This window comes from Lepisosteus platostomus, chromosome 8 (genome assembly GCF_059453375.1).
Source record: "Lepisosteus platostomus isolate fLepPlt1 chromosome 8, fLepPlt1.hap1, whole genome shotgun sequence".
Taxonomy (NCBI): Eukaryota; Metazoa; Chordata; class Actinopteri; order Semionotiformes; family Lepisosteidae; genus Lepisosteus; species Lepisosteus platostomus.
Genome location: NC_142618.1, coordinates 9065207 through 9092871, shown reverse-complemented (window position 1 = coordinate 9092871; position 27665 = coordinate 9065207). Strand labels below are relative to the sequence as shown.

The following is a 27665-nucleotide window of genomic DNA, read 5'->3' as shown; positions in this document are numbered from 1 at the left end:
GGAGTGGCTCTGTTTTCTTTGAACCCACAATGCTCCTTTCTGTCCCCTTCAGCGGCGGAGCAGCTGCCAGGATCTCTCCTCTTGTCGTTTTCATATATGGTCAAGTCAGCATGGCAACCTTTGACGTTGATGTTTCTAAAAACAGCGCCCTGACACTCAGCCGACCGCTGGCCATTAAGCAATGTGATCTGAGTGAAGATACTCTGAGGACGTTTCTTCAGACCCTGGGCTCTGCATTGTTACAAGGAAAGAACCTCCTCCCTCCCCCCACCAGGTACAACGTCGGCAAAACTTTTTTCCCCTCTTTTTTGGGGGGATTTTGCTACGTAAATCACCTTGCCTTGCGGTTCTTTGGAGTGCGCAATGAGTACTTCCCTGGAGCACTCGTATTCCAAAGAGAATCACACCATGGACAACCTGGAGAAACAGCTGATTTGTCCCATCTGTCTGGAAATATTTACCAAACCTGTGGTCATCCTCCCTTGTCAGCACAACCTCTGCAGGAAGTGCGCCAATGATATTTTCCAGGTAGGTGTTGTAATCAGCCTGGAATAAAACTTTGTATACTGTGTTGCTTTGTGTGCTTTTCACTCTAGGTCATTTAGTAAGAATGTCTGCAATTAAACATTGAATATGAAGAACATGTAGTGGGATTGCGGGATCATTTTTTTTTCTGTGCCCTTGTGTTTCTGTTCCTGGTGGGTATAGGCCTCAAATCCTTACTTACCCACCAGAGCGGGCACCACAGTGTCATCAGGAGGCCGGTTCCGATGCCCATCCTGCAGACACGAGGTGGTTCTGGACCGACATGGGGTATATGGGCTGCAGAGGAACCTTCTGGTGGAAAACATCATCGATATGTACAAAATGGAGTCCATCAGGTGAGCCTGCATTCGATGGAAATAATCATGCTACTGTACCGTATGTGAAGTCAGCTGTACTCACGCTCTGTTTTAGTCTACACTACGATCATAGCTGACTGGAGAATTTCTCTCTTTAGGATACAAAGACCTCAAAATGCGACATCGGTAACTGTGATGAGATTCCCAATTCCAAAAAGGCTGCATCACATGAACACAGCTGTGCAAAAGGCCTACCTTACATTCACTGTTGTGAGTTTCATGTCTACAAAATAAGAATTAGAATCACATTTAAAATCTTCTTTATGTTCCACATGCAGTAGATATTGTAATGCCCTCGCCTGGTGGTGAGGAGGAAGCGCTACAATATTTTCCTTTGACCTCACTGAGACACCAGGAGAATAAGTTGTTACGTAGACAAACTTTATCTCACTGCTTTTTAAAAAAAAAAAACATTAAAATGTTTTCTTTTCTAGTATGCTGTTTATATTTGAAATGAGCTTTTTAAGAGCTATGTTTAAGAGCTTTTGTTTTGGTTCACAACCTTGTGCTTTTGCACAAAAAATTTCGACTCCATCAGGACTGCCCTCAAGAGATACTGTATAAAAAATTGGCACAGTTAAACAGAAATCTATCGTCTGTAATGTTGTTGCCTGTACAAGACAAAACCCACTGTAGTCATGATGTGAAAACTGTAGCACTGAGAAAGTTTCCCCCTACGTGCAAATGAGTCAGCAAAGCAGCATTCAATATCCGGACAGATCCTTCTTTTAGACAACCTTGCAGCTGTGATTTGGACACAAGCAGCGTGACTGAGGTCACACCTTTGATGGCAGGATGAAATTAAATCTCATAACTAACCGTCCGCACCAGGCTATATGGCACTGGTTGTCATTTTAGTTTCTGCAGCCTCCCATATATTATGTGTTTACCAGAGTTGAGCGTGTTTTTTTGTGAATTCTCCCACACAAGCAAAAAATGTATGGGCTGTCCCAATTTGTGGAGGAATCCGAAATGCATTGGGCATTGAGCATCCTTTCTGATTGTAAAAGCTGCCACTTCCTGATGTCCTTTTATGGGGCTAGATGGTAATATCAGCTGAGATCTAACTCTGCTGAAACTTTCCTATAGCTGATTCAGGTTACATTCAGGTGGAAAATGCAAAAAAAACTTCTTTATCACAGTGCCTGTAATAGGACCCAAGAGATTATGAATGGAAATGTGCACAGTACATCTCTGATTTATGTGGTCACAGATCCACACCGAGAGAAGTGTTTGTTTCTTTCTACCATGACACATTATATTGCGAAATTTAGTAGTAATATCCGTGATATCTTGAAAAATCACATTACTTGCACCTGTGTGTTGAACTAAGCAAGCAGAACTTGAATATTGCCCTCACACTTGTTTGGCTTGGCTGTTGCGATGAATATATTCTTCTGATGAGCAGGCTGGTTGAAGTGACTTGATCCCAAAGGACACAATCTGTTTTAAATTACCAGAAGGGACATACAGTACTTGTCACCACAGGGTCTTTATTGGGCCCTAAAATTGAATTAATATACACTACAGCAGTAAAGTTACACCTGTTACTGTTAAATGTTTCAGGCACATTTGTGGTGATTACTTACATGAATAATAAGTGCTCCTCAGGTGGTTTGGATTCACTGACTCCTTTCCTGTCACTTAGAATTTTTCCTCATTTGCCAAGACTTTATTCCTAAAAGGAACATATTTCAACCAGAAAAGAGTAGCTCATCGATTTGTTAACTTATTTAGGTAAATTAAAAATTTAAAATGGCCCAGCTCATCAGTTGAAATAGCACAGTCAAACTTCATCTGGATTGCACCCAGATGGGGTGGGGATGGGAGACTTTTAGAACAAGACCACTCCACAAAACTGCACTTGAGGTCACGGAGCTATAATGTGTTTTGATGACTCACTTGGCAGGACAACCTTGGCAGTGGTCCCAGCAGATCTTCGCTCCCGGCTAACCTCTTCAGAGGGGCCTCTTGTGCCTGAGTTTGGATACACAAATTTCTCTTTACTGTTTGAAAGACAGCAATTATCTAAATAATAATAGATTTATGTTTGGGCGCTGAAGAGGCACCTGGAGCTTTTAAAACCACTCAGACTACCCAAGGTATTCCTGAGTGCCTTGTTCAGCCCCGGTGCTTTTGCTGGCTGAATCAGTTCCAGGACAAAAAGCATTAGTCAGGATTTTTCCATATTATTTGCTAAAACAATTATTTCTGAACTGTATTAAATTGAATCATTTACGTCGCAGTATAATGCCTAAATGTTATGAGCCAATGTTAATGAATATCATAATTGAAATGCAGAAGACTGTATGCAGTGCATTTGGAGAACTATTCTGTTAAATGCCATTGCTTTTGTTGCAGTTTCATGTGCGTTTTAGAAGGATTATACTCATTTTAATTTTACCGACACACCAGGATCATTCAAAATAGCTTTGAGAGGTCCTTAGATAAATGCAAGTCCAGCAAATCAAACTGTTTTCTTTCATTTGCAACACTTTCCTTATGTTCAGATGCTTTAACTTGTTTCTGCCATTGCTCAAAAGCTGCAAATAAATGAAGCCAGCAATCATTGTTTGATTCCATTTTAAAGATAATGCAAACCCGACTTTAAGCCCTTGTGTTGTGGCTTAAAATTTGGTGCAATGTTAAATAAATACAAACTACTGTATACATTAAAGGACTTGCTTTAAAATATGGCTTTACTGCTGCAATTGTTAGGCAAGCAGCATCATTTATACAATATATTATCAGGCAGGACTATTGTTTTGCCCGTCATGTTGATCTGCATGATGTGCTCCTCCTAGTTCAACTGGAAAATGTGTGATATCCATGCTAACTATATCATAATGTCCATGGCTGCAGTTTAAACAACACACTCCTGTGATTTGATCAGGAGGGTAAATACTGATGTGTTTACTGCTGAAGTCTACGGCAGGAGGGGTTCATGTTACAATCGAACGGACATACAAAATGGAATTGAATGTGAAGAAGCTCTTATTTATGTCTTTTAACTTTATTTAAAAAGTCATTTTAGCCGTGTCTCTGCCCTCCTCATGAATCCTGTAGAAAGGCGCTACTGTTCCTCCACAGGTTAAGCTCTCATTGTCAAAACTGTAATTGTTGTGCATAAGAAAGACGTCTTTGAATTAGCAAAAGGGTAGAAACAGAACAGCACAGTAACATGTGACCTCTTGACAATCTCAAAAATGCATCCTGCAGCAGAGCATAATATCATAACCTTATTGACATATTTCAGCACAGAAAAAGTAAAGTATTTCCAGGAAGGCATTACATATTATTATCAGCATTCTGAATCCTGAAAAATAACAGGTTTAACTTTAACAATGTTCAGACATTTAGCCTGGCTGGCTCTGACTAGTACTATACATGTTTAAATGATACCGTATCTCTTTGTGGTCAAACTGGCATAGCCTGTTGTCTGGAGATAAACTATATATGGTGATAAAGCATGCTCAGAAGACTCTAGAAGACTCTTGTACAAGGAATTTTCAGATAGTTACAGAACCTTCAGCACATGCAATTTAAATCCGTAAGAAAACATTGCTTTCCATTTTATTAGCAATGCACAAAACAGTGAAATTTCTTGTAGAATCAGGAGGAGTGTTTAGACAAAACTAAAAGGTATGTTACTATTAGGAGCAACTACTGTAAAACACTGAAAAATCCAGAAAGCTATTAATATCTTGGTGTTCAGTAGGCAAATGAATCCTGAATTATTCATCAAATAAGTTTCTTCTTAAACACTTAGTGTTCTTGGCTTCAATTGTGTCTAACAAAAATATATTTTTTACTTGCAAGCAGTTATTGTTAGGATTGATTAGTACTGAAATTTTACTTTATTTTAATATTTTCTTTTGATATTCATATTTTTCCTACTTTCATGTCTCGAAAGAAAGCTCCTTTTTTCTGTCAATACTGTTTGGAAATGTTCAAAAAGCATCAGTTGTTTAAAGAATGTGCTTACGTGGTTTTCTGAAGAATCATAGAGAAGCCCAGCTATATGTGATGCCGAAAGAGCCAGATGAGCACAAGGTTCTGGGAGATTTGAGAGAGAGTCAGGCAAGAGTCAGACAAGATTACTTCATGACTGTCTTGGCAAAGGTTGATACTCCTGAAAATCTGATTCTATTCAAAATTGACTCCTGTTTAAAACATTTTACTTGAGATTGAAAATGTAGTGTAAAATGCTTAGCGAGGTAAATTATGGGGCAAAATGAAGTAAATGTACAAGAAAAGCTGCAGAGATGTGGTGCAAGTGTAGAATTGTAGGTTATGCTAAGCATAAAGGCAGCTCTGTATGTACCCAAAGAAGCATACATAAGTAACAAATTCACAATGTTATTGTCTGGAAAACGACAGATCCTTTTTTTGCAGCAGGAGCACAAAATTTCATTAGATATGAAGTAGTTCAATCGTTATACTGACTAACATTTATCATCAACATGGCTGATTATCTGTGAAAGTCACTGCCTAGTACTATGGTCACTCCTGGAAGTAATACAAGCTGCACATCCACTCTGCAGGCTTTGAACCAGGTTGTAGATACTGTCTTGTGGGTTCGTGTCCCATTCCTCTCACTGAATCTGAATGTCTGGGCAGTATGATGCTATGCGTATCATACTGCCCATTAATGGAGTCCAGTGCAGCTCAGGCACTTACCTGTTCACTGGTCTCTGTACCACGAATGACACAAGTAATCCCGGCTCATTTCACCATTGTTCTATAAGACTCAGATCTGGCAAGTAGAACATAATTGTCATATCCTCATCTTGCAAGAACCCTGTTGATACATGAGCCGCCTGAGGATACTGTATGTGTTGTCCTGCTGGAATGTGGTCACATTAGAGTGAACCTTCTGGGAATGCGGCAGGTGTGATGCAGGACATGATCTGTGTAGCGCCATGCAGTCAGGCCTCCACTAATCACTGCTGGAATTCAGCAGTGACTAAACACTCCTCCCCAGACTAGCACATGTGAAGCTCCCCATTGACTGGTCTGCTGTGCGTCACAATGAATGTATCGTTCTGCACATCCCTGAAACTCTGACGTCTATCAGTGTTGTCCACATGAAGCTTTGATTCATTCCTAATGAGGACCTGGCCACACACAGGCACAGTGTCATTTTTAGATTTATTTTTATATGTGTTGCTGTAGTTCCGAGCTCTGGGAAATTTTCCTGTTATGGTTTTTAATGATCGATTTTGAGAAGATGCACAGTACAGGTGTTTCCTGTATTATCATTCCAGCAGATGAATCCCATGGTTCTGTTTAGCCTTCTCTGGATCCCTGTGGAGTGTGTAATGAGAGGGGAGTTCATTCATCCCCCAGTTTCCTGTTCATAATTCTTGTCTTCCTCTGCTAAACATCTTCGCTTTGTTCCTCCCCCGTGTCCTTTGTTGTTGAACAAACCACCCCCTTTTGCATTTGTAAACTTCTATCATTACATACTGCTCCTTGTTGCTTTACTGTAAGAAAGGCACAAGTGAAAATCATGAAGATACATTTTCCAAGCAGGGATAATGAAGGTCTTTCACCCTCTCATCGGGTTGCAGTTTGATCATCTTTTGCCAAAAAGACAGCCTGATGTGACTCTGTTAGCTAGACATCTAATTATCAGCACTATTAGCAGGGTTTCCACTGATAAAAGTTTTTCATCATATGAAATATGGTAGAAAATACAAGTCGGAGCAATTTCTGCTATTTTGGTAACTTGGCTACACTGAACTTTATCCAGGCAGTGAGACTGGTCTTCGGGGAACTAGTAATCACATTGAGATAAGGTAGAAAAGTACTATGGCATTTAGACAGTCATTTGTATTTTAGTAGGTACCTTAAAACAGAAAGACTGTACCACCTAGAAAGATGAAAGGTAAGTCAGGCCATGATGAACATAACCATAAGCTGTAATCAACTGCCTTAAAAACAAATAAATCAAAGCTCATGTTTCTAATCAAAAGCCATACAGCCGTTAACATTGTTTCATGGAGATGACTTAAGGGTATCTTATCAAATATTATGTGACAACATGAAATAGCAGCTTGGAGTGGTCTTGGAACTGAGTCCCGGCCACGTGTTTCTCTTCAGCAGTAAATCGGGCAGCGAGAGGAAGTGTGAGCAGCCCACGTGCGAGGAACACGAAGATGAGAAGATCAACATCTACTGTGTGACATGTGAAATACCAACCTGCTCCCTGTGCAAAGTGTTTGGTGCGCATAAAGACTGCGAGGTGGCGCCGCTCTCAAACGTTTACCAGAGGCAAAAGGTGAGGTCTCGTCTTCTCAGCCGCGCTGTGGGTTGAAAGAACCAGAACATCACGGATTAGAGGGGAAATTACGACACAGGTATTCCTTCATGAGGAATAGCATCACCTGGAATTAAAATGCATTGAAAGGATGGTTAGTTAAGAGTTAGGAATACTAAACTTCGGCTTATCCCTCTTGGCTGACAGCCAACCTCAGCCACCTGGCTGCAGGAGAAGGAAGTTAGGACCCCAGGACAGTGAGAGACGTTGACTAAGCAGGAGCTGCGAGGGTGGAGGGATGTAGAAAGACCAATGCGACTAAGAGAGAGGAGCTAACAGTGGCATTTATAGTGTTTTCAGGAGTGACATCATGCAGAATTCCACGCTCGAGCAGCAGAACTGAGGAAGCCCTTGGTTGCTGTCATCCCTTCCAAACCTTTGTTCAAAACCCCATTTGTCTCTTTTGTTCATTGACAGCTCAACAAGACCATGGGAAAGGAGCATAGAAAAGCTTTTAACTGACTCATACTTATTGTATTCATGGTTCACCTGGAATTGACAACAGCCAAGCATTAGGGGTATTAAAGGGTTTAGTGAGAATTTTATGTTAGAATAATTTGACTCAACCAGACTAGAGTGACCCAGGGGCAGGTGCAGAGGTGGAGATGGGATGGAGGAAGGAAAAGACAGTTGTGAGGGAGAGAAGGAGATTATGTATAGTATTTCTTATTTTAATGTGAGGAAACAGCATCAAGAATGATTACGGATTACTGACAGCTGAGGTTGATTGACCTCGGCTGTTGCCATCCCTCCTGAAGCTTCGTTATAAACTCCATTTTCTGTTTTCAAGTTTCAAACACTACCTTGTTTAGTATGTGAACAAGAGTGCCTAAAACTAATGGCAAATTGTGTTTAATTTGCAGGGATTAAAATACAGTGTAGAGCACACAGACCTTTGAAAGCCTCTTTGTTAAATGTGTGAAATAATTTTATCACAATGAGACTTATTAGTCTTTCACATTAAAAGTCCTTTGCAGGACTCCAGATAAAGTTGTTTTAAAGCCTTGATACGGCTGCTGAAATGTTTTTGTAACATTGAAAATGGCTTGATGGTAACAGTTCTGATTAGTGTAGCACAAAATTAACAGGTAAGATTTTGTGGCAAAACGATAAATCTTTAATAGTACTGGTATTGTCTCCTTTACAATACTCAGGTTTGGAAATGCAATATCTTAATGATGCCTTGAAACACATACTGTAGCTAACAGCTTTGCAACAAGATCTAAAACAAGACAAGAAAAACACTAAACTTTGCAGATCATTGCACATAGAAGCGGTCTGTAGAGCTTCAGAGCTACTGAATCTCTCTGAGGTCATGAATTCTGAGGTTTGCGCACTGACCTTTGTAAATGCAGAAGCTCTCATGCTCCAGAGTGTCAGCAAATTTAGGGAACACCACTGCTCTGTTCATTCCAGGGTTACCAGCTCTGGAAGGACAGGATGCGGTGAGTGTGACCGGACAAGGAAGAGAGCTATGCTGCTGTTATTCTTTTCATGTTATTAGATAAGATGTCAGGGGACAGACATAGGTCACTGATATATTGACTGGGGCTGTTTTTCAGCTCCTGTTGCACATGTGGCTGTGTCTAGATCATGCTTACAAATACTCACAGTACAGAACTTTCGACTGCTGCTTTGGCCGGTCTCCAGCCTTACACGTCACCGAACAGCGATGAATGAGTTCAGGCACTGACTGCAATGCCACCCTTCAGTACAGAGTCTTTGAGAGCTAGGGGGATGTTCTTGTTCCCAGGTGTGACAGGATATCACAGATGTTCATTTGCAGTGCAGTCAACACTGGCAGAGCTGTGTTACCACTAACAAGCAACAAATACAAATGGGATTTCGATTTCTTGAAATGGGGACCTGTCATTTTGGCACAATCCGCATTAAAACTGCAGTTTTTAAACACATGACTTTCAGATGAGCGTGATTATTTATAAGCAATTCCAATCCTGTTTGATTCATTGTTGTAAATAGTGTTAGAAAAAACTAGTCTGCATAATACTGGTGTCCATACATTTTTCAGGCTGAACTCAGCGATGGAATTGCAATGCTGGTTGGGAACAATGACAGAATTCAGGGCATTATTAGTCAACTGGAGGAAAGCTGCAGAAGCATTGAGGTAAAATTGACTACACTTCCTCATTCATGTTCTTGGCGAACTAACTTTCCGTACAGACACTTTTGTTGTTCAGTCAGATGCTTCATTGTGTCAAGCTTCTCTTTGGTTTGTGTCTTGCCAGTATGTGGGTGATGTTGAATTCTAAATCAATTCAGACCACAGTTTTAAGGGATCAGTTGATCTATTCTGTGATGCTGGTCTGTTTGACAGTTTTTTAATTATGGGCATACATAAATATTTGTTTGAAACCTATGCCTCATGACTCTCTGGCCTACAATTAAAATACAATCTTCTTTTGTCTATTTAATTAGCACATTGCCACCTCCACGTATGCAGAGTATATGCTCACCCAGCATTATGTGTTAATTCAGTGACGCCACTAATCTGAGATACGAAAGTAGTTGAGCCTCTTTCAAATTAAACAGATGGTACTATTCACTGGCTTCAATGTAAAAGGGCGAGTGTTACCCTCAGTGTTCAAAAAGCACTGTAATTAAACCGTTGAATTAAAATGTATTGGGGCTTATACAGTGCCCATTAAGAAACAAATGAATGACCCTAAAACGGGCATTGAAAATAGAAATTATATCTGTTATTCACCACAGACATGTTTCTTGCCAGTCATGTAATTCAGACAGCCTTATCCAGTTTAGGGGACTGAATCCACAAGCGTTTCATTCACAGCTTAATACAGAATTTGCCCTACATGCTTAAGCTTTGTATTCCCAACAGGCCAAGTTACTCTGTCCTGATGCCGAATGTGATGTTTGTTCCACATGTGTTCTGTTGGGTGATTGTCAAGTCCATGATGCACCTTTGCTCTCATGAAGCTTAAAAAATAGAACCTCAGGATTGTGCGCATACAATCGTCATCCAAAGGGTTGTCGATTTCTTTAGTGAGTGGGTAGAAAAACCTAGATGCGTTACATAGCAAAGGCATCATTTTTCACTTCAGCACGTACCATGATAGTGTTTTTGCTCTTATTGGTGATGTATTTCCAGGGCCTGCCGGGGTGTGTGTACAGTATGTGGCAGGGTGGAGGTGTTCTATATAATACCTGCCCCGTCAGCACTGATTGTGAATTAATGCTACAGCCTGAAGTCATTCCATCTCCTTCCTTATTATAACTGAGCCCATGCTTTCTGCTTGAAGAACTGCTTACAGTATTAATGATGGGCCTTCCTGCTGAAGCTGTCCATCCACTCCAGCTCCTCCAGCACACTTTTCTCTTTTCTTTTTCTCACTTTTCTCATGCCAGTCCTTTTTTCCAAGTCCCACTAGAGCCCTTACTGCCACAGGCGTCTGATTCAAAACTTTTCTTCTTGCCACCTGCTGTATCAAGCTCTGCTCTCCTAATTATCTCCAGTGCCTTCTTCTTCTCTGGCAACATCCCCTCTCGCCCTCTCTCCTGCTCCACGTCCGCCAGACTTTCTCTCCCCTTCTTCTAGAGTTTGTTCAGAATTCAGAGTCACCTTAGAGCATCTCCACAGACCCATCCGGTGAGACAGCCCCAGCGATTTCTCAGCTCTCAGTTCCTCTTACACTGGATTGCACTCTTAGACTGGTACATGGATTCTGATTGCCGCTGTAGTTCTTGTTGCTTCATTTTGATTAGCACAGTGCTTCAATTGCAGGTCCAGTTTATGCCGGCCTTCATGTAGTCTTATTCATTTATTCGTGTTGTACATACAGGATGTGACAGCTCCTTGCATTTACCTCATGCAAACGTCATTTATTTTATTGTAGTTTGCCCAGGAGAAGAGCATCTACTGTACCAGTCCAATAAATGATTATAATTGAAATAAAAACATGGGATCGGGGAATTAATCAAAGACAGAGCTCTTCAATATGCAAATGCAACTTTGTTAAGTTTGTGTACTGTATACATAGTTAGGAATCAAAGTCAAATATGCATAGCCAGAAAATTAAGTCAGAAATGTAAGTTTAATCCTACAGTTTATACATTATCTGTAAGGTCAAATATGAATCATGGGTTACATACGGTTTTAGTAGCAACAGGCACATGCTGATCCTTGTTGTGTGGGTGGTGTTAATTTGCCGCAGATACAGTCTTGTACTGAACCTATTTTTTTGTATTGAGTAACTTTTAGGAACAGTTTGGGCTGCCCACACACATACTGTATGCACAAGTTCAAGTGACATCTTTAAATAGACATTAAAAAATCTGTTGTTTTAATCTTAAACATCCAATGTGTAGATACTAGAAATTATGTCGTGAGGGTGCAACTCTGGTGTATTCTCTGAGGTACTAAAAATCTGTTGTACATGGAAAATATGTACAAACTTGCCATTACATTCTATTGCCAAACAAATAAAAGCTGATTTTATTTTATTTTTGCAAGAATAGTGATAATGTTTCCACACCATGGTCGAACCTTATGGTGTATACAACTATGTGGTTACTATATTTAATTAATAGAACCATTCAGATTTTTACAGCATTATACTGTTTTTACACAGTGTGGTCTACAGAGCCTTCAGTTGAAGTGAACCAATGCACACCAGACCAATATAGCTATTGGAGGGAAACGTGAGAATTTCTATCCACTAGAAATTCATGACTCATTTCATCCTCCTATCATTATTACAGCTACTGTCCTATTTTCTTCCTATCTATTTTCTGAAAGGACTTGGGATTTAAAAACCTTTAGTTTCTGAAGTGAGCACAAAGACAAGTAACTCTTTCTGTAGAATTGCACTTAAATTATGTAGGAAATTGCTTTCAAATGCAAGTTCGTGCTACTATGCCCTTAGAGAACTACTTCGTAATGAGTTTCAGATGGCTTTGCACCTTTTTCTTTGTTCATATTCACAACGTCTGTCATTTGATTGGTCCTCTTTCCTTTCCCTATTGTTAAATCTTTATTTTTCCATGAAATATATTCCTTCTAAAAATAGATATGCAAATGAATAATCTCGAGACCTTTTTTTTTCCTGCAGGACAACTGCAGGAGGCAGAAGTCACAGGTGTGTGAAAAGTTTGATTGCCTGTACGTGATCCTGGAGGAGCGCAAAGCAGAGATGAGCCAGAAAATTACATGTGAGCAGGAGGAGAAGTTGCATTATGTTCAGACACTGAAGAAGAAGTATGGCGATCACCTAGAGGCAGTGTCAAAGATCGTAGAGTCAGGAATACAGACAATGGATGAATCTGAGATGGCCCTTTTTCTGCAGGTATGCAGAAGTGTTTATTCATATGTGAAGGCTATTTAAAAAAACACTAAAGTTTCAAGGTGTTAAAGTAGCTCTTAATTCTATCTATTGACCTGGTTTTGCAATACCCAGTTTCTTCTGGTATTTTGTTCAAATCTGAATAGTAGAGTAGGGAGTAGAGCAGTTTTTTACCATATGTACACGTCTATTGGAATTTTTAATCTGATCTCTCGGGACATACACAGTACATCAGACAACACCACACAATGTAGACGACAGTTAAGAATTTAGCCTGTTTACGTAGTCAGAGATTTATAAGGTTAATTATAGTGTTTTCCTTCACATTCAATTGCTAAAAACAATTCCTTCATTAATGTTTTTCACACTTGAAATTATGATGTTGATTAATTATACTAATTAAGTATTTGAGAAATTGTATGTAAAACGATATAGAAGAATCTAAAGTCATGTATTAATTTAAAAGGGCGTCTTCCTTTATGGAAGTGATTTAACAACATAAAAGCATAATGACATGAAGAAAAACCTACTAAAGTCTAGTAATATCATGGTATAACTGTGGTAAAGCACATTGAGGTATGATACATTATACTCTATACCATGGCAAACCATAACAATGAGAGTAAGTGTAATGCCACTGAGAATGTGTGCAAATATCATGTAAATATTCACAGCAAGCTTAATAATGATTCTTAGGTCATTAACTCAATAGTAGCAGTAGACCATACTTCAGTACAGAGACAATGATCACAGAGCACCAAGTGGACTGACTAAGGTGACCATATGACTGTGTTCACTGGAACACTTTCAGATAGGACAGGGTTTTAAAACTGTACTTAATTTGACAGACATTGTTTTGTGTAAATTCAGTATTATGCCTTTGCGGAGTGTGTAAATAAATGTATTGTATAATACCAATCAGCCGATCGCTATTCCTGCCCAGGAAAATGTGCCAGTGATACAGAATCGTATGAATGCCCCTTTGTATACCAGTGCAAAGTGTTCTGTTGAATTTGTACAGCTGTACAGAGCACATTTTCACCTCTGTTCCTCTCTTTAAACCAACTAAAGGTAAACCCTGTAATCTATTCAACAGACTGCTACAGAAAGCATGCTATAATTCCAAAGATTGATGTGACTGAAGGTCACAGAGGAATACATTTTGTTAAAACAGCTCGATTTAATTTTAACCATTCCCCTCTCATTTTCTTTTCTCTTTTACAGAATTCAAAGCCTCTTTTACAAAAGTAAGTACACTGTTGTCCTACTATAAATCTACAGGGTCAGATGTTTCTGACCACCCTTTAGCGTAGAAACAGGAAGATTTTCTTTTATTTTTTAGAATTGGCGAGGCTTCCAACATCTCACACCTGGAGAAAGTGGAACGTGGCTATGAAGACATGGATCATTTCACAGTCAATTTTGAAAGAGAAGGAAGAGCTCTGCGGAACATAGATTTTGAAAGAGGTAAAGAAATTCCAGTGTCAGTATTTAGCACACATTTATTTAGTAATGGGTAGACAATGAACGGACACATAAAGACATCTTTACCACAGAATGGCAATTTGAGACTCCTCTTTTTATATTTATAGACAACCAATGACAACATGTCATTTCAAACAGCATTATTTATAGCGTAAACTCACAAATAAAAAAACAGCAGACATCTGAAGTAAAATGCAGATTTGCTGTGCTGAACCTTGCTAATTGTATTTGTTGTATACTTCAGGATGTCTTGCAAATCATCATGCATCATGATTTTTCATTCACATTTTCTTTGTGCAGCATGATTTTTGAGAGACAAATTCTTTGACTTTTTTCACATCTAAACCTAAAACTCACCTTTTTACTAGGGCCTGTGTCTAAGTGCCTTACAGTGTTTCCTGTAAGTTCTTGTTTCATTTTTTTTCTATTGACCTATTATGTTATTTTTTCTCCTTTTCTTCTTTAACACTACGTACAGCATCCTTGGGTTTGGAGAGTCGCTTTATACATGAAAATGATTATTATTACTCTCTCATCCCTGAACAGAGGAGGAAGAGGAAGAGGACGAGGAGGATGAAGAAGAAGAGGAGCTGGAGGAGGCCCACACAGAGCCGGAGCAGTCTGATGGTGATGGGGTTGGGACAAATATCGGGGTACAGCCTCAACAGGCCCAGCAGACACCCCTCCCGGGTACGAATGCAGCTGAAACTGCTGATGGCCTTCCTAAAGAGGACCTGCCCAAGTCACCAGACACAGCTGCACAGGTGAGATCTCCAGATCCTTGTACAACAGATTAATAGCTGCCTTACAATTCATACAGTAGCATTCACTATTCCAGATATTCACTCAGAAGTTCACATCTGTGATGTTCCAACCAGGACTTTATTATGAGAGAAACTCGAATTCTTCTAAATCTTTGAAAAGCCCCAAAATAGCTCTAATTTAAAAGACATGACCGTTCTCTACAGAGTTATACTCTCTAGTCCCTTAAAGGAGTGGACTTCAATCTTTATGCAGCTCAGCATCAGGCAGAAGATGCCCAAGATATTTTTATCAGACCAGTTCGAGCAGATAATATTAAATTGACAACTTAACAATATGTTTTAAATAGAATTACTACCTCATTCTTTTTTTTACTGTAGCCACCCGGTTTGTAATCATCAAGTCCTTAACCTTCATCTTTCCAGCAATGAGTCTGCCCTCTCTAGCGGTGAATTTTCACCCTGTTTTACAGACCAATACAGACCGTGAATCACACGGTAGTGGGCGACCAATCAAAAGAGACAAAAAATGTTACTTTTTCCTATCATGAACGTGAGTGATGGTGAAAGAAGGGCATAACAGAATGTGTGTAATGCAGGACTCAAGTCCGTTTAAGTGCAGGAAAGAAAAGTGAATTAGATCATTTTAGTGTCACGGATGTCGGAAGGGACAAACCGTGGAGAGGCAGGAGAGCGGAAAAAGACCCATATGCGTAGCGTCAGATTTGGGAAAAAGTCCAGGCTCAGCAGTTCAGGAGTCGTATAGCAACCAAGGCCCTCCGGCAGTGGACATGGGGCGACCTGGATGGTAGGCGGGTCTCAGGACATCCGAACGTCAATGCTGAGCGAAGGTGAATGAGTGACCCGGAAATATATAGCCCCAGAGAGAAAGAGACACTGGAAGGAGAGCAAAGCACAGGAAACTGGGGACAGGACAGAGTAGGACCGCCCTCTGGCTGCAGGGGGCGTGACATTTAGTCTATAAGAAACTTCCCTTTTAAACTTTGGTCTGACAAGAACTTTTTCTTTTGTATCGAAATATCATTGGGCATAAGTCTCAGCCCAGCAGGAAATGTCTCCTGTGAGCCCACCTGCTAAGTTCAAAACTCCCAGGCATCTTTAGGCTGTGGTTGGTTTTCCTAGAGCAATTATGAACTGTACTGCACTAGATTGGTCAACTGCATGAGCTTTCATAGGGAGTGCTAATGGCATTACACCTTGCCTATACAATTAATAAGCTTATTCTTTTTGTCTGCTCAGAAGTTACCTGCAAGTATTTTCCTCTTTCAATCATATTTTATGTTACAGAGAACCTTTTTAATGATCAGCAGCATTTCGAAGCATCTCACAGTTCAGTCATATTACAATACTATGTGGAGTTACAGCACAAAAATCACAACTTCTGTTGAAAGTAAAGAAAGTAAACAAATGCATGAGACTAGGTAGTGATAAAATTTAAAGCTCAAACATTTCCAAGGAAGTAATCAGATTTATTAGGAAACTTGAGGATCCTGAGCATGGGTGTCACACAAAAATGAAGGGGTTATTAAGAAAACTTGAACTTGAAAAAAAGTGAAAACTGATGGTGATTGGGAGAGATCTGCTTTTTGCAGAGAAGTGTCCCTCAAGTGTCATTATCCATGGCATCCTCGGTACAGAGTTATGACTAGTTCACAGTCAGGGGATCTCATTTACCGTATAGAAATAAAAAACAATGGTTGATATCTCATTATATTGAGATAAAAAGCAATTACATTGGAGAATGTAATAAAGGAAAAAACTATAAAAGACTCTGTAGTTAAAGTGGAAAACATCTGAATGTGATCCCAAAGATGACCAGTATCGAGAGTGGATGTGTTTAATGTACAGTTACACCCTGTTGCAGAATTCTTTAGATTTTTACAGTTACACTTCTATAGCACTTTTCTGGACACTCCACTCAAAGCGCTTTACAACTAGTGGGGACGCCCCTCCACCACCATCTACAGTTTGTGCAGCCCGACTTGGATGATGCAACAGCAGTCAGTGCACCAGTATGCTCCCCACACACCAGCTCTCAGTGGGGAGGAGAGCAGTTGAAGCCAGTTCAGAGATGGGGATTATTAGGAGGCCATGATCGGTAAAGTTGAGGGGGCAATGTGGCCAGGACACCAGGGTAACACCCCTACTCTTTTCGTGAAACACCCTGGGATTTTTAATGAACACAAAGAATCAGGACCTCTATTTATATCTCATCCAAAGGAAAGTGCTTTTTTTACAGTATAGTGTCCCCGTCACTGTACTGGGGCATTAGGACTCACACAGACCTCAGGATGAGCGCCCCCTACTGGCCCCCACTAACACCACTTCAAGCAGCAACGTTAGTCTTTCCCAGGAGGTCTCCCGTCCAGGTACTGACCAGGCTCACACCTGCTGAGCTTCAGTGGGCTGGCTGTTGTGTGTCGCAGGGTGATATACAGTAGCTGCTGGTATATATGAGCTAGAGACCTTTAATGGAGTAGAATGAGGACAGTTATTATCTCTAAAAACGTACAAATGTATAAAACTTTCAAAACCATCCCGTTTTCTGTTAATCAAACACTTCAGCCAAAAAAAAAAAAGTCATATTGCAATAGTGATTTTGCAAACCGTCCGAGTCTAGAATTTTCTGCTGATCTCCGATGGCTCACTTATGTCACTGCAAGGCCGCCAAGAGCAGGTCTGGGAAGGGTTTGTGCCCTGTGGCTTTTGATGGGCAACCGATAATGAAAGGGTGCCTGTGGTGTATCTGTCTTCCCTTGCCTGCTGTCCCCGAAAGGGAGCGCCTGAGCAGAGTGCGGCTCCGGCCACCGCGAAGACCGAGGGGATCTCCGCCGCGGCTGCAGCCGACCCAGTGCTCTACCCCGGCTGGTACAAATCCACAGCCGGGCCGGCGGCCGGTCCCGGCCTCGCCCCGCCCGGGCAGGGCACGGCTCAGCCGGACGCCTCGGGGTCAAAGGAAGGGGATACGCTGCCGGCGGCGGCAGGGCCGACAGCGCAAGAAAGCCCGGCCGGAGCTCACAAGGAGTCTGGCTCTGCTCCTTCCCAGGTCTGTACCTCGTCTGCTTCGCGCCGGGTTCACCCGCTCGCACAGAGCCAGCCGCTTTCCTCTTTCATTATCACCCACGAAGAGAGACAAAGGGATTTTGTGAAACTCTCAGCCCATTCTTCGGTGTCCCTTTCTGTCTTCGAATAATAAACGTGACCTGGTTTGATATTTTTTATTCAGGACTGGGACAGTAAAAGAAAAGTCCCACTTTTTCTATTCTGTCATACTAAATATGGACTGTGACGCAAAACTATTTGCTGAGATTCAGCGTTGTTGTGTAAACCTTATGTATATGCGAAACCTGTATTAGTCACAAGACAGTTTGATATTTATTCATCTTTCAACTCATTTTCAAAAGTTTCATGAAGAAAAATCCTCTACTCATTGAGCTATACTAGACATCTCTTCCGACTTTTACTGTTTCTTTATTGCTCTTGTAGAGACTGTCAATAAAACATCATTGACTGTTTCTCCACATTCATATACACGAGTTTTCTGTCAGGGAATATACTTACAGTACATCGCTGTGGAAGCATCACACTGTGGAACTGGAACAGGCAGAGATTAAACACACTCTGAAGAGTTAAACGAGAAAAAAAGAACATTTTGGCTCTGGAGGCTCTTTAGGTGTATGTGAAAGAAGAAAACAACAGGAATGTGAGGCAGAGAGGTGGGTAAGAAGAATAAAAGAAATATGGTGTGAGAATGGGTAGGGAGAGGTGAGACAGAGGGTCCACAAAGATGGAAATCCTGGAGATAAATATCAGGGGGATTGTGGAAGGCTGAAATATGTAAACAAATGGAGAAAATTAGAAAGAAGTTATTTTATCTTTTTTTTGTTTGCTACTCATTATGGAATGAACCTTTGCTTGTTTCTTTACAGCTCGGACGCAGAGCAGACTCTCAAGTAAACTGCTACTGTACCTCTTAAATGAACCCTTTTCAAATAGGTTCAGAATGGATAACCGGAGTTATGTTTGCATAAATACCTATATTCAGTGTTGCTATGAGTGAGGGAGATGTTCCAAGCTGCAGGTTTAGGTGAAAAGCACCATTTCATATTTAATATAAAAAGTCAGCATGGGTGAACAACCCAGTACTCTCGGCAATGGCACCAAAGTTAGTTTTTTTTGGCAGTGTAACAGGACTCATGTACTGAGCAAGTTACAGAAATGAGATCACCTCCCTTCTGAAAGCTAGACAATGTAAAACTCTACCACAGAGGACCAGTCTTTTGGCATAGAGGAGCTAACTGCTGTCTAGACTGTGGTGCTAGAGTTATGTGTGCTTTGAGCCCACAGGTGGCTGGGATCAATGCCAGTGGGATGATACTTTATTTGAAACTGTTTGCAAGTTGACCAATCGAGCACAAATGATCAGCACTGTGTTTATCTGTCTGTAGGAGGGCAGGAGGTTATCATCAGTGCAAACACTCAATGGGCTCCATAAGAGTTAAATGTGACTGTTCAACATTCAGTGTTTAAAATGATCTGGTTTAATAGAACTGTGCAGACATGAAGCTTTGGTATTTTGTTTTTTCACAGGGGCTAGCTTTCTGCCTGACAATTCTGGCTTTGTTTATGATACTCCGTCACCTTTGGAATCAGATTCAGGGCGTGATTGTAACTTTTATGGGTAGGATACTTATTTCCTTTTTGCATACAAACTAATTCCTCCGGGTTATAGTTTATCGCTATTGTATGCTGAAATGAGACTTTGGAGTACTGTTTTGATAAAAAAATGTGTGTGTGGGGGGAATTTTCAATTAATTTTTGGCATCCTGTTTTAAAATAATGGGACACTAGTTTTCTTTTTTCAGAGTTAATAAACAATTGCAAAAGTGGGAAAAGTACACTTCCCTTCTGTAAGATTCCTAAGCATTTTTTTGACTCGTTTACATGCTTATTAAGAAGAGTTAAGTGAAAAAAACAACATGACAAAAGACACTTACAAATACACTTTCCAATTATCCTTCCTACCCTTTTAGTTTCACTTACATTTTGACAGATTGCCTTGGCAGAATAAAATGAGCAGCCGTGATAGATATGGATAATAAACACTGGGCACCGATTTGGACTATTAGTGCAAGCATAATAAAAAATAAATGTCATGTGGGCTCTAAAGATATACCATCACCTCGGACTTTACCCATTTTTTCACATTCAAAATATACTTGCACTTATCTAAATCTATACATATCCATACTGATGTACAAGATATACATATTTTATTCTACCAAGGTCCTGTAAAAAATTAATTCACTTGTACATTTTTTAAAAAACTCTGCAGTACAGGTAAATCCCACAAAATAATTGGAATCAAGAGATAACATGACATCAATAACCAACAAGTAACAGGATACAACCTTTAAAATGTAATATTAATAGTTGGAATGTTATGCTGTAGTACACTTCAAACACATCTCCTTCAGTTCAGTGTTCTGTATGATGAAAGACGTGACCTTATGATTTTCCACATCCATTCTATTCCACCTATAAAAGCACAATAAATGAGGAATAGTATATAGAACTGACATCTTTTGACTAGTAATTGACTAAATCCTCCACCTATGACTATTCGAGGATGTATTCCATTGTTCCAAGGCTTTGCATAAAATAATTGGATATGATGGTTAGTTCAAATTCATTGGGCTGCACTGCATTCTGATGCAAAAATGGACAAAATCTTTTTACGTGATTTTGGTTTTCTCAAGTATTTATGTGCACATAGATGTATGAATGCCTTGAAAGTGATAACAAGGCAGCTATTTAATTACATTTTTTAAAGACTAATGGTGAAATACTTGAAAAGGAAGTCTGTGAAGGTCGATTTTACTCTTTAATGTTCAATTTCTCAATAGATCACTCGTTGGCTATGCCTTGTAGTCAAGGATGACTGTCTTGCATGAACCTGTACGTGAGTGAAAAGACCAACATACCCTGCCAGTTGAGAAGGTGTTGTCTGAAGAGATCATGTACTGTGCAATCTGGTCTTGTTGATATCTCTCTGATACACTTGTTTAGCTTACTTATGCTGATACCTTTGAGCCTGAAAGCAGTGGGTTTTTTCCCAGATTGCATTATAACTTCCCAGGAGCTGATATTGATGTAACATTCTTCATGAGACACTCCAGAGACAGAGAGAAACTAAATACATAAGATCTAATAATACATGTAAATAAGGTTCTACATTTCCACAATGTTAGGAGAGGAACTGACTCCAGCTGTCTGCAAGCTCTATGAAAGTGTTTAACATTCAGCGAGGGTTGTCTACACTGGTGACAGATTGGACTGGTGAGAGAGCACAATGGGTTGAAGTAAGGTTTAATTTCTTGAGGAGATGGAATACAAAAAGGTTAATCATCTAAAGTAACATACCAACTGCTGCTATTTTAGGGAACACAGTCTCACTTGTTTAATGTATGCTCCTGGCCAAACAGGATTAGCCATTAGTTTAGCTACAGGCATAAAGGGGAAATGGAAAGACATCAGGTTGCATGCGAAGTCAAGGTTAGGAAGCAACAGGGTTGGTCTGGCCTCTTCAGCCCTGGTTTTGTATTTCCCTGTAGTAAAAGTGAGGAATTTGTACATAGGCTTTCCACATCAATCTGCCAGGTTAGGACATCTGATATGTCTTGCTGGAAGAAGAAAGCCTTCTCTGAGAGCGTGCAGTCTGATATCTGCCCAACACAAACAGCCCAGTGGGGCTGTTGATAGATATTCATGGATTCAATACTTATATTGTCTGCCTGGGAGAGAGCACCTTTGTTGTTCTCTCCATCCTGCCATGTGATGTATAAAATCTGCAAAGAACGTTGATGATATAATTTCAGTATTCAGGATGTTTAAAAACAAATATTGTCAGTCCTGCCGCTAGAGAGTCTGAAAACCCATTGTGGGAGTTGTTCAGTAACAGAAATGTTACAGAATAAAAACAGAAAATCCAGCCGCTGACTTACTGTACACTTGTAAAACCCATTCATTCCAAACACACCGTTAGTGAGTTCCGTGTAAGAATGTGTAAATAAATCATCACCAGTAATATAATTAATGCCAAATTACCACCTGGCGATCCTATTTACAGGTAGTAGAATACATGTGATGTCCTTTTGTGGTAAATTACTCTCTCTATAGCCTAGCCTGCTACACTTTTCCTTTGATTGTAGGTGTGACATTTTCTGCCACTTGGAATCTGGGTCTCTTTTTGTTGGTTTTTCTAGGGAATTTTTGGCAGCCAGTTTGATAGATATGATTGCATGGATAAGACAGTCAACAGTCCAGTGGTCTTGAGCTAATTTCTGTGCTCTATATAGTTTAAAGTTTTTATCCCTGCTAGTGGTTCATGATCACCACTTAGAACAGCAAACTGGTATTCCTTGATCAGTCATCCCAGTACTCACCAGACTCAGCCTTGCTTATGAGATCAGGATAGAAGCAGAGAGTGCTGCAGTTGAATGTAAAGCTATACCTCACATTTTGAAGAGGCGTCACACCCATTTTGTGGAAATGAATCAATAGGATGAGTGATCAAGAGTATTAAAGTCATAAAACTGGCATTTGTAACCATCGCCCAGTCCTTTGACTAATCCAGTTTGGCAGGCAGTCACAGTATTACTCTGCCAGACTTCTTACCACTTGTATGGGAAGATGTTAAATAGGCTTACTTGAGCTAATAATTAGTTGCTTTAGCCGTTGAGAGCTGTGGACACACCAGCCCTCTAGGACCAGGACTGGACCAGGACTTCATGAGTTTTATGGTAAAACACCTACAGTAGGAGAGATGTCAGAGGATGACATTCAGAGATACGCTCTTAAAGAGACTCAACAAAAACCTCACCATTATACTTATGGAATCTAGTAGGTTAGTGCCTCTTATAGAGAGACTATAACATAACCTTATTTATTTTAGAAAACTGCTTTCCCCTTTCAGCTGTCACATTACAGCTAGTTAATAAGTTTCTGAGTGGATTGTTTGTGGGAACTTCTGTTTTATAAATATACAGTCTTATGTGGAAGTAATATCTTCAAGCAATAATCAAAACGTTCTGTGAGGCCCAGTAGATTTAAATATATAACATGATTCAAAGTAAAGTAAATTATTTTTAAAATCAGGCATATTATTAATAATATGGAGCCACTATCGTAGATTTCCCTGATATATTTTATGATGAAATTCATTATACATATTAATGTTATCTGTGTAGTGTGTCAAATAAATGGCTGAAAACATACAAACCATATCATGTGCATTTTATATAGGATAATTGGATACTAAGGGACAGATAGGTGGCACAGTGGCACAGTGGTTCCATTACTCCCTTGCAGTGCTGGGGCCCTGGGTTCAATTCCTGGGCTGCTATCTGCATGGAGTTTGTATGTTCCCCCTGTGTTTGCATGGGTTTCCTCCCATGGTCAAAAAGCATACTGGTAGGCTAATTGGCTTCTGGAAAAACTGCCTCTGATGTGAGTCTGTGTCAATGTGTGCCCTGCAATGGACTGGCATCCCAGTCCGTCGTGTACCTGCCTTGTGTCTGCTGCTTGCTGGGCTTGGGCTCCCCTGCGACCCTGAATTGAATAAAGTAATTATCCAGTGGATGGGTGCACTAAGAACCTGCAAGTGAAGTGTAGCTGTATGGTCCATCCGATTTATCCACAAATTATTCCTCATTGTTTTATTCATAATCAAACACCCCTCAAAAGATGTAAGAACAAAATACTAAAGCGTCTCTCTCTCTTTCCGTCATTGTCTATTAGTACAGTATGTGTTTTTCAGAGCTGATGTTACTAAAAAACAAAATAATAGCTGATTTTTATACAATACTTTCTTACCTGGTAACAATTTAGGCTCGGGCTTTTAACGTTGGGTCGGCAGGGCTGGAAGCGGAACAAATTTGCAGTATAAACTACCTCAATTGTAGCGTAGGCGATTACAACGATATGTTATACTGTACACGATTTGCTCCCGTGTGCAGCGCTCGCCTTTCAGTATCTTGGTGTGTTTACTGAGTGCACACAACCGCTTCTACCTCTGACATAACTGTAGGCGACGATATTTGTGTGCAGCTTAACTTCATTTTCAAAAAAGAAAGAGTTTTTCAACGTTATAAAATATGTCAGAAATATAATTTTATCTTACTCCAGAAATATGAGAAAAATTCCCTTTATTAAGCAAGCCGCCGTTACTAGAATTAATATAGCCATAGTAAATATAAGGTTTCAAGTTCAAACTAAATAACAACGTAAGGGTACCAAAACCAACAAAATATCTAGAGTAATGTAGTCAACTTTTGTTAACTTTGCAGTGGAAAAACAGCAAATGGGATATTGAAAATACACCAATATTTCCTCGCTTCCTTTTAAACAGGCTGGTTCTGAGATTGCGGCCGGCGGACCGAGCGAAAGTCAACAAAACGCAGAAGACAAAGGCGGCGACGGACCTCGGCACGTCTTCTCCTTCTCCTGGTTAAACTCCCTTAAAGAGTAGCTCGCCTTGTCCTCCAGACATGGAGCCTACAACAAGCGAGGAGCGACTGGTGAAGAGAAGTGCCTCGCTGTGCTGGTGTATTAACTGTACCGTTAGGTACACGCACGATATGACGGAGATGTGACTGAAAAGAGCGGGTTGGGGTTTATAGCAATTCAACACCTTGTCTGAAACAGCTGATGCATTCTACATGGCTAAAGAATGTAATGAAATTGCTTGTGAATGAATGGATGCCAAGTTAACACTTTCAACCTTGAAAATACCACTGATAAAACACCTAATGACACACTTCTGGTGCACGTTGTGAGAGGTGTTGGCACTCAAGAATTTACACAATGAAATGTAAACGTAACTTTCAAGCTTTTATTAAAAATATAAATATTAGACATTCTCTTGCACAACAAAAAAATGACTCGTTGCTCATATTATGTTTATTATCAAACGTAAACAAGGTAGATTACAGGGAAACTGAATTTCAGAGAGGGCATCCATTTCTGAATACGGCGTTCTGAAATTAGTGAATTTCCTACAATTCTACTTAAAATATATCGGGTTTTTTTTTTGTTTTGAAAATGTGAAAGGTTTTGTGTAAATGCTACGGTTTTGTAATATCACTGTTACAACAGTTATACAAATTAAAATGACGCATTTATCTTGCATGTATGAGCCAGTCTGATTACCAACCATCGAGCGGGCTACGATTCCTCATCATTTTCCTTCGTTTGAGGTTTAAAGCTATAAAAAATAAATAATGTAAAAGCAGCGCTATGGTACAGGATACTGTGTATTTTGTGCTAGATGTAAAACTTCTTTGGCAGATGGAGCTGTGTCACGTTCACTTCCCGATGATTTCCATCATTTTTCTGTTGCTGTGCGCTTGCTGGGCAAGCTGCTCCGCCCGGGCCATTTCCAAAACTTCTCGTAGCAGGTGGAAGGTCAGATCCAGGGAAATGGGAGGCTCTTCGGATCGCTTCCCTCTTCCCGTCAGGTCTTCCAGCTGGTCATCGTGGCTGCTCAGAAGCCGGTTGGGGTGACCAACTTTGCCTTGCAGGAGACGCTGTGTGAGCTGCATCTGGAAAGCCCTGTTGACGTTAGCCGGGGACGCATCGGGGGACATGTTGGGCAGGTACGAGGGGGGATTCTGATTTACGTTGCCCAGGCGAATGAAATACTCCTCTCCCAGTCTCACCAAAAGCGGAAGGGAAAGCTCCTGTAGCTCAGATTCGGAACCCCGACCGGACTGGACAGCCCCCGGGCTTTCGATAGCTCTACATTCATGACGCGGCAGGAAGGCAACAAGCAGGATAGCAGTAGAAACAAGGAAATTGAGCTTCATGACAGGATATCAGCGGGAACCTGAAGAGGAAAGAGATTCGATTTTTTTTTTGTTTTAAAAACTTAAGTTTGCGTGTTTCCAACAGACACCAAAAGAACTACGTTAAACAAAACTCTAACCCTACCGAAAAACGTCATTCGGCGTTTCGTGTTGAAGAGTGGACATTCTGTGTAAATTTTTATTGCCTTTCTGAGGTTTACAGGCATCAATGATATTTACTGAATTGTACTGATATGTACAGCAGATCAACAGTTAACATTATGACAGTAGGCGCTTCAGCCAGAAATAATTTGTATAGAGATTGAGATGCTCCAAATTGTTTGTTAATGTGTGCAATATTAAAATAAAATCTACAGTATGCCAAAAATTCAGAATGATCATTTTAAAGTGTTTTCCCTTCCTTTGAAAAACATATAGAATAAGGTAAAGCAATACGAAGGCAAACTTATATGTACAGTACACAACACACATCAACAGCTGTATATTCCCTACTATAAAGGCCCATACTTCTTATACATTTGAATTTCTAATGTTAATAACCTGTGGATGAAAACTTTAAAATGTAGGAATCTGTTGGTGTTACAAAACTAGATTTCTACTTGTATAAAAAAGAAATTAATCCGTGACACCAAATAGCAGTGTCGGAGTCTCACACTGTGTTTTAAAACAGTATTAAAAACAGATACACTTCTGACTTCCTAGCTTCCTGCAGCTTCAGTTTCGGAAATAAGAAATAATAAACGTATAACACTGACACTTTCTCTGTCGCTATTCAAACACTTATTATAAACAACGTATTGCACCACAAAATTACGAGGCTCTTAAAAGATAGTTTTCAAGTTCCCGTACCTGAATTACAAGAGAATGGCCGTACGTATGTCCGTGGACGCTGGTGACCAGATAAGGCTCACAGTTAAGATGCTGTTTTCTTCCAGGTTTGCTACCGGTCTGTAAAGACACCTGTAAACGAACTACTTCTTCAAAGAAAGCCTGGATGTTGGATTTTTATACCCCAAGACCTGTGACAAGTGTCACGCTCTGAGCTCAGATCTTGCGTCTGCGCAGTGATTTGCATGGGTAGACACCTGAATGAACAATGAATTTTAAAAGCTGGTGGGCAAATTTATTCCGCAACAGGAGTCCAATTATTTCCAGAAGTTTGTGTCCGATCGCCGTGACGTAATTCTACGCACAAGAAGTGCCACCGTTTGTAGCTTTCCCCATTATTTGAATGAATGTCTCTCGCCGAAACTGTAGTGAAGTTTTCAGATAACGGAAGAAGAAATCGATCGCTTTCTCAATTAGGATTCACCTGGCTCTGTCTGGGTTGTTCATCAGTCCTTCTTTAACGCCTGAGCATCCTAGAACATTCGTTTTCGCATCCTGTGGTCAAAAATAAACAGAAATTACTTGTCTCTGTCCTTGGTACTGAAAATGAAACCGTAAAGTCTTGAGCAGTTCTTCCCAAAGTTCGATACTCGCAGTTTGTAAAAATAACTTGGCTCCAAAAAAAAAAAGGAACAAGTCAAGATTTATTGCACGCTGAAAAGAGAAGAAAGGAAACACAATGTTTCGGCTGTGGAGCCTTCCGTAATGTTGTGTTTCCTTTCGTCTCTTTTCAGCATGGAATAAACCTTTACTTGTTCCTTTGCAGTCTACGCATGTTGGCGCAGCTACACACCTGAACTACTTCGCTACAAAAAAAAATCTACTTTACTCATTCTGTCACAGCCCGATAAATATTTCGCCGTTTTCCATGCTCTTTCATTCTACAGTAAATGTTTCGAGATTGTTTTCCCGTCTGAAAGTGATCTGATTTTAAAGGTTGATTATGTTTCATCCATCCTTTTGGCGTTAAATCTTACAGGAAAAAAGAAATAAGCTTCTAGAGTATACAGTATGTGTATACATCACAAGTGGTTTATAACACGTTGTTTTTTTTTCTTCTCTTATTCTGTACTGTATATCCGTCATTGCTAATTTTGATTGTG

The 27665-nt window shown here is 40.2% G+C and overlaps 2 protein-coding genes across 6 annotated transcripts; one reads left to right on the top strand and one right to left on the bottom strand.

Moving 5' to 3' along the window:
- The first annotated feature begins 136 nt into the window (after positions 1 to 136).
- Positions 137 to 24995, top strand: trim55b (tripartite motif containing 55b). 5 transcript variants are annotated; one of them, XM_088642325.1, is made up of 11 exons: positions 137 to 528; positions 709 to 881; positions 7008 to 7185; positions 9254 to 9349; positions 12312 to 12545; positions 13767 to 13789; positions 13885 to 14009; positions 14574 to 14791; positions 17586 to 17855; positions 19400 to 19490; positions 24219 to 24995. In XM_088642325.1, the coding sequence occupies exons 1-11, from the start codon at positions 364 to 366 to the stop codon at positions 24227 to 24229; spliced, it is 1584 nt and encodes a 527-aa protein (XP_088498451.1). In that variant the 5' UTR covers positions 137 to 363; the 3' UTR covers positions 24230 to 24995. The 5 variants fall into 5 exon arrangements, with proteins under 5 accessions (XP_088498451.1, XP_088498449.1, XP_088498450.1 ...); XM_088642324.1 differs by lacking the exon at positions 19400 to 19490 and having other exon boundaries at positions 139 to 528; positions 7011 to 7185; XM_088642322.1 differs by lacking the exon at positions 19400 to 19490 and having other exon boundaries at positions 141 to 528.
- crhb (corticotropin releasing hormone b) lies at positions 24755 to 27283 on the bottom strand. Its single transcript, XM_088642327.1, has 2 exons — positions 26524 to 27283; positions 24755 to 25694 (listed from the first exon to the last, which is right to left on the bottom strand). Exon 2 carries the CDS (start codon positions 25672 to 25674, stop codon positions 25174 to 25176), a length of 501 nt encoding a protein of 166 aa, XP_088498453.1. The 5' UTR covers positions 25675 to 25694; positions 26524 to 27283; the 3' UTR covers positions 24755 to 25173.
- Positions 27284 to 27665: the final 382 nt, after the last annotated feature.